The sequence below is a fragment of the Phaethon lepturus genome, unplaced genomic scaffold (assembly GCF_000687285.1).
Source record: "Phaethon lepturus isolate BGI_N335 unplaced genomic scaffold, ASM68728v1 scaffold28925, whole genome shotgun sequence".
Classification (NCBI taxonomy): Eukaryota; Metazoa; Chordata; class Aves; order Phaethontiformes; family Phaethontidae; genus Phaethon; species Phaethon lepturus.
This window is the reverse complement of record NW_010543105.1, coordinates 1769-8334: the sequence shown is the minus strand read 5'-3', so window position 1 is coordinate 8334 and position 6566 is coordinate 1769. Positions and strand designations below refer to the sequence as shown.

General features: G+C 55.1%; 1 protein-coding gene across 1 annotated transcript; it reads left to right on the top strand.

Moving 5' to 3' along the window:
- Positions 1-1560: 1560 nt before the first annotated feature.
- On the top strand, positions 1561-4784 carry ARL6IP4 (ADP-ribosylation factor-like 6 interacting protein 4). Its single transcript, XM_010288253.1, has 5 exons — positions 1561-1750; positions 2125-2457; positions 2937-3054; positions 4430-4499; positions 4728-4784. Exons 1-5 carry the CDS (start codon positions 1561-1563, stop codon positions 4782-4784), a joined length of 768 nt encoding a protein of 255 aa, XP_010286555.1.
- Positions 4785-6566: the final 1782 nt, after the last annotated feature.

The window sequence follows — 6566 nt, the reverse complement described above, 5'->3', positions numbered from 1 at the left end:
GCTCTTAAAGGGGACGCGCCTCGCGCCGGGCTCTTAAAGAGACAGAAACACCTTTTGCTGAGCTCTTAAAGGGCCAGTGCACCTTGTGCTAAGCAATTCAAGCGCCAGCATGCCGCAGACTCCCTGTGTTGGGGTGAGAGGGAAGGGGCTGCCCCTCCAGCTGCGGCGGGGGGAGATTCCCGGCTCCCCGCCAAGGGCCAGGCCTGGGTGAAGCTGGGTGGGCAGGAGGAGCCGCGCCACTGTGGCCACGAACCTGGTGGCAGGGTGGAGGTGAGACCCCAGCTTTGGGGCGCGGCCATCCTGGGGTGCTGCCGTGATGGATTCAGGGCTCGTCCCCTTCCCATGGTGTTGCCCTGGACTCACCGGGATGCTCCTGTCTGCACCAACCTCCGTGTCCGTTGACCCTATTGCCGTGGTTCTGTAAAAGCGGGTCCTGCTGCCACGGCCATGGGTGGAGAGACCCAAACACTGTCCCTCCAGCACAGCCCTGGTGTGAGGCCCTGGTGTGAGGCAGTGCATGTTGGTAAAAGACTCATCCTCAGAAACTTCCCTGCATGTCCTTAATTGTTTAGGGTTTTTTTTTTCTGACTGAAATTTCCGTTTGGAAATCAGTCAAAGGTCTGATTCACTCGGGAGCAAATCGCCGCTTGGGAATGTCAAGGTGGTAAACATACAATTAATTAAATGTGGTACTTGGAAGGTGGCCGTGAGAAAGCATTTCCCAGATAGTGCTCTGTCAACGGTGCCAGTTTGTTTTTTAAATTAATGAGAGCATATATCATGCCGTCTCTGGCCTGTGGCTGCTGGCAGCCGGTTGAGCTGATGGACGGGGATGCCAGCTCAATGCATAATCTGTTTTCTAAAAGCAAATTGGAATATTAAAAATTCATTCCTATCCTTGGCTCGCACCCGCTCTCAGCATTTTAAATAATGGGGTGATTGACTCTGTGTTCAGCTTGGGGAGGACGTTTCGTTCTGCTGACTGTCGCCACAGCATCGATCATGCTTTTGCCAGCGTCTGTCTGTGGGTGCAGCGTCCCCCCGATGGCTCCCAGCCCCATGGGGATGTCACAGCCCGTAGCTGCCAGGGGTTGTCCCCGGGGCCATGGAGCACAGCATTGCCTGTGAACCTGGGGATCAGCCTGATTCTTTTTTAGTCATCACATCTAGCGTCAAAGGCGAGAAGCGTGGGGAAGGCCTGGTGAAGGTCTCATGCCCAGCCTGCTTGGGGACGGTTGTCTCAAGGCAGGTGAGGGCTGTCCAGTAACGGCAGCACTGTCCCTGCGTGGCCCCAGCTCACTGCTGAGGGCTCCATTTTGCGGGTCAGTGAAATTCAGGTTAGCCACGGCTGTGTGATGGGTAACCCCAACCTACCCCTGCGCGTTGGAAGCTCAGCAAGAGCAGGCATGAGCCTTGTCTTCAGAGGGGGACTCAGGAGCAGGTCTCCCAGGGCTGGTTTGGATTTAAGGTTTTTGGGGCTGCTGGATGCGTTGCCACAGAGTGAGGGTGGTCTCCCCCATGGCACTGATGTAACCCGTTCCCTGCAGGGGCTGACGCACGATGGCCCACAGCCAGTCTCGGAAGCGATCGCGAAGCAGGAGCAAAAGCAATTCTCGGAGCAGAGAGGAGAGGAAGGAGAAGAAAAGGAGGAAGAGCAGCAAGGACTTACACCGGGGCAGCAGCTCTCCTCCAAGGAAGCGGACCTCTGGGTCACACAGGCACAAGTCGAGCTCAGCTGCAGGCAGGGAAGGTAGGGGAAAGGCCTGCAACCCTGTGCTTTCATCACGTATTCCTGGGGTAGGTGCACGGAGGGGGCCTAGGTGGGAGAAGAGGATCCCAGCTTTTAGCTAAATCAGTCTCTGTTGCTTTGCTGTGCACTTTGTGCCCATTTTAGTTTTGTTCCGACAAGTGCAGAGCCCTAGAGCCCCTCTGCGTGCTGGTCTGGCAGCGTGGCACCGCACACTGTCATGTGTTAAAGGTGTCGGCACAGAGGGGACTTTGCCACGGCCTTGGGGGCTTTGCCGTTCAGGCAAGAAAGAAATCAGGCTGGGAAGGGGATGAGCAGCATCTCTGCTGCCACGAGGCCAGAGCTGCTCTACTCAACCTCTTCTATATATATTGCAGAAAAGAAGAAGGAAGGGAAGGACAAAAAGAAGAAGAAGGCAAGTACCTCTTCCTCTGAGACAGCGTCTTCATCTACTGGCTCCTCATCTTCCTCTTCCTCCAGCTCCTCTTCTGATGACTCCAGTGACAGTGACTCCAAAACAAAGAAGAGTCGACATGGAAAAAAAAAGCGAGTGAAACAGAAGGACAAGAAGAAGAAGAAGAAGAGAATAAAGAAGAAATCAAAAAAGAAGTCAAAGGAAAGGTCTAAGGAGGAGAAAGCCAAGGGGGAAGCGGTGCCCGGCCCCTCACTGGAACAGTGGCAGAAGGAGTCACTGGTGGACTCCGGACCAGGTAATGATGGTGTTTCCCTCCTGCTGATGTCAGGGCAGTCAAGCGTCGCGCTGGGGAAAGACACTCACACGTTGCCCTTCCTGGGACACACATGAGGTGTCTGAGGGAAGCAGGGCTGTGTACAGGGAGGAGCTCCAGACTCTCCTCCCTCCTATGTACTGTGGCTGCCCTCGAGCCACACCAGGTAAACGTAAGGAGCCACATTCAGAGAGTCATTTGTGAAGTGTTTGGATGTTGTTATTGATGTGAGTGGGGAACAAACATGCCTGATAGAAGGTCACGGTCTGCAGTGACAAACAGGCAAAGCTGGTGCTAGCTTTGGGAGGTGAAGCGGCCTTTCCTTTTGTGGTTCATCACTGAACCCCCGAGTACCGCCGGCAAGCTGGTGCGGCACCTGTGTCTGTTCACTGCAGGCGTGGTGCTGCGACCCTCAGCCAGGAGCTGGCCCCACCAGCACAGCTCTAACTCATGCATTCCAGTTTTGACAGACGAACAAAAATCCCGAATCCAGGCTATGAAGCCAATGACAAAGGAAGAATGGGATGCGAGGCAGAGTGTCATAAGAAGAGTTGTGGACCCAGAAACAGGGAGAACCAGGTATGATCCCTGGGGAGAAGGGAGGCAGGTTGTCCATCACCATCCGTGGTGTGTGGGTTGGAGTCCTGGAGGATGCTGGTCCACGACCCTGCAGTACCATGCGTGGACCCAGGTTCCCTTCAGCAGAAAAGGCCAAGGCCTGAGCCGATCCCGTGTGGATCCCCTCCCATCAGACCTGGTGTAACTCGCCCAGAAAGTGACACATTTGACACGAAATTATCGAACTGTGCTGGGGCTCCATGCGAGTGGCACCAGGCTGCATCCCAGCCCAGAGCTGTGGGATGCAGAGATACCGGAGCACCCGGCTGCTGGAGGCAGAAGGTTTCTTGCGCTGTGAAGAGTTCATCTTCCTCCCATTAAACAGGGCTCTGCAATAGGGGCAGAACAGGTACCAGAGGGGTGACTGGCACCTTTTTACTCCACTGCTTCACACACTTGCCTGTCGGCTTCAAAGCACACACGCACTCAGCCCTGGTTAGCGCTTGGCTGCAAGTGAGGAGGGAGTGTGCGCCCCTTGGGGTTACAGACAACAATCAAACCAAAGTTCGTTTAGCTGCCAAATAGAAATGACCCAGTTTTTAATAAACTGCATCTTCTCAGCAAGCAGAAAACATCATGCTGAAGAGAACTGGGTATGACAAGTCCAGTCTTAAAATAGAAGGCAGCCTGCAGGGCTCAGGGAGGTGTGGAACAAAGGTCGGTTCCCTGTAAGGCATGTAATGAAGACAATTAAATTTCTCTTCATGTTTGGAGGTGTGAGCTGCCTCTGACACTGCTTGGAATTTGCTCAGCAAGATGCTCCCCGCTCCGGCTGCCTTTCAGGCCCAAACCGGCTCCCGTTTCTGAATGGCTCTGCAGTTTCCTGGGGCAGCCAGGACCAGACCTGAACTCTGTGTGAAAAAAGGAAGAGGTTTTACAGGGGTTGGGGCCACTGCTGTTGACAGCAAATCCTGCAGGTGGTGGGGTGGCAGGAGATGCTTTTAGTAAGAGTGTTTTCTCTCGCTGGGTGCAAGCGTGACTGGTTCTGTGCACAGCAGACAGTGCCCACAGCCTTGGGGCAGGGATGGCTGGCCCATGCAGGGGAATGCTGATTTTCCTGCTGTAGCATGGTGACATTAATCCCACAAGAGTAGTGGAAAATCCTGCTGTGCTGTTTAAGCTTGATATGACCAAAAAAACCCCAACCACATCATGCAGCGTCAGGGGTGGGTTGTCACTGGCCTTGCCTAGAGGCGCGTCAGCCCAGGACCTGGTCCCAGGCACAGCAGCAGCCCTTGGGGTGGGGGGTCAGCACCTTCTGCAGCTGGGAAACAGTGTGGCTGGCAGGAACTTGCCAGTAGCCCTCACGGCTCATGGGCCTGTGTTTGTCTTCCAGGCTTATTAAGGGAGATGGAGAAGTACTAGAAGAAATCGTCAGCAAGGAGAGGCACAAGGAGATTAACAAGGTAGTGGGGACTTGCCACCAGCATGAGCTGCTGGTGGGTGGGAGGGTGCAGCCGGGGAGGTGCTGCACCCAGAGGCGTTGTCTTGCCTCCCTAGGGAATCCCACTGACTCTACCAGGGCAAACGAAGCCCTGGCAGCACCGCAGGGACCCCCATGAGTGGGCGCTGGTGGTCCTTCATCTTGGGGAGGCAGCACTGTGAGCACCTCTGTGCTGTGCTCTCCTTTACAGCAAGCCACCCGGGGGGACGGGCTGGCCTTCCAGGTGCGGACAGGGATGCTGCAGTGAGCGCCAGCCCCACCGGGAGCCTGTCCTGCTGCCGGTGCCAGCCTAAGCATGAGCCTCTGGCCCTGGACCATGCAGACAGCACGACGTCACGATGCTTCCCCAGGGGCAGTTTCCAGCCGCTCTGTAAGTTACTGACTGGGAAGGAGAGCCATTTAATGCTTCATCTCCCACTAAGACAGCTTCTCCCCTCTCTGTCCAGACTGGGGCCAGCGGGGCTGTAACACACTTAGACCTGCTCGCCCCAATGCCTCTTTTGAGGCCGGAGATGCTCAGCAGCACCCTGGGGACAGGCTCGCTGGCACCGAGCACCTAGAGGTCCTGCTGCTGCCCCTCAGCTCCAGGCTTTGAGGGGCAGGAGCCAGTGCTGTGGACAGGACAGGATATGTGCTAGGGCTGCAACATAGGCAGCTGGCTGCCATTTCTTCCCTTGAGGGGCTGCTCTTGGCCCCTTCCTTGCTGGCTCTGCATGCCCCACGCTTGCCCAGTGCTGCAGGCTCGTGGGCCCTTCGCACTCACCCACCCTGCTCGGAGAGGAGCGGCCGTGCCGCTGCGTGGCTCTGCTCAGGCTGCAGCTCTCTGCGCCTTCAAGTGCCACCCTCTGCTGCGCCCCAGGGGCTTGACTCGGCCTTTCTGCAGCTTCATCTCAGCACGTGGCGCTGGGGGAGCACGGGCCTGGCACAGCGCGCTGGGGCGCGGGCAGGCGTGCTTTGCAGAGAGGTGGCTTTGCTTTGCTCTCCGTTTCTGCACGTGACTTTTGCGTCCCTTCCCCACAGTGCAGGCCCCAGGCAGCGTTGGGGCTCTGGGCTTATTGGAGCCCGTGCCCATGGCAGCTGTGAAGCCAACAGCTGGCCTTTCTCCCCAGCTGCAAAGTCCATAAATCTACAAATCTACAAAAAAAAAAAAGACAAATGGGTTAAAGGACAACTGGGTCCCGCAGGACTGATCTGCACGGAGGGTTTCCACGTTCTGTTCCTTGCTGTATCCCCATTAAACTGGTGCCTGCTCACGTCTTGGGTTTTGTGACTTGTCTGTTTCTAGAATCTCCCAAAAAAAGCAGACAGAGAAGAGCCTTCCCGTTTCTTTAATCTGTGTAACTCACAATGATACTGTACACAAAGCACACCCAGGCACTGAACGATGCACTAACAGCAAGGAGGAGAAGGAAGTTGTACAGAAGGTTTGTCACACACAAGCGAGTCATCTGCACGGTACTGTACACACAGAGGCGTACCCAGCGCGGCTGCCGGCGCCCTCGGGCATGCCCTCCGGTGGTTCCCCACACACGTCCGTTACCCCTAAAGCAATTTTTTATAAATAAAATATAACTAACATCGTTGGAATATAAAATTGACAGTCGAGGATATCAACAGGCAGAGGGTGCTGAGGACAGGGCGGGGACCGTAAGGCTTCTAGAACTAATAGGAAATGCAGCAAACGGTGCGATACCTGAAGAAGGGGCTGCTACAGCAAGCACGGCGGCTGCTGGGCGGAGCGGGAGTTTGTTAGTAACCCTTTGGCTAGTTACTGCTCTCGGCTCGCGTATCGGACACTGTAAACGTTTTTGGTATTAGAATTTCGCCTCATCTGACTGAGTGATCTAGCAAACCCAGGAAAATGACTCTGAGGGAATGCATGGGCTCCTCTTTTTGTTTTTTAAAAGACTTTAAAGGGACAGCATCAGGTAGAAAGTCTGGCCCAATAGTGCAGTAATACAAAAACCTGCTTTTTATAAAAAATCTGAGCTCCACAGCAGAGTTTGATTCCCATGGAAACAATTAAAAA

Coding starts and splice junctions, on each gene's coding strand:
- ARL6IP4 (XM_010288253.1), top strand. CDS start 1,561: ATGGCCCACAGCCAGTCTCGGAAGCGATCGCGAAGCAGGAGCAAAAGC. Junction 1,751..2,124: donor CTCAGCTGCAGGCAGGGAAG/GTAGGGGAAAGG, acceptor TATATATTGCAG/AAAAGAAGAAGGAAGGGAAG. Junction 4,500..4,727: donor GGCACAAGGAGATTAACAAG/GTAGTGGGGACT, acceptor TCTCCTTTACAG/CAAGCCACCCGGGGGGACGG.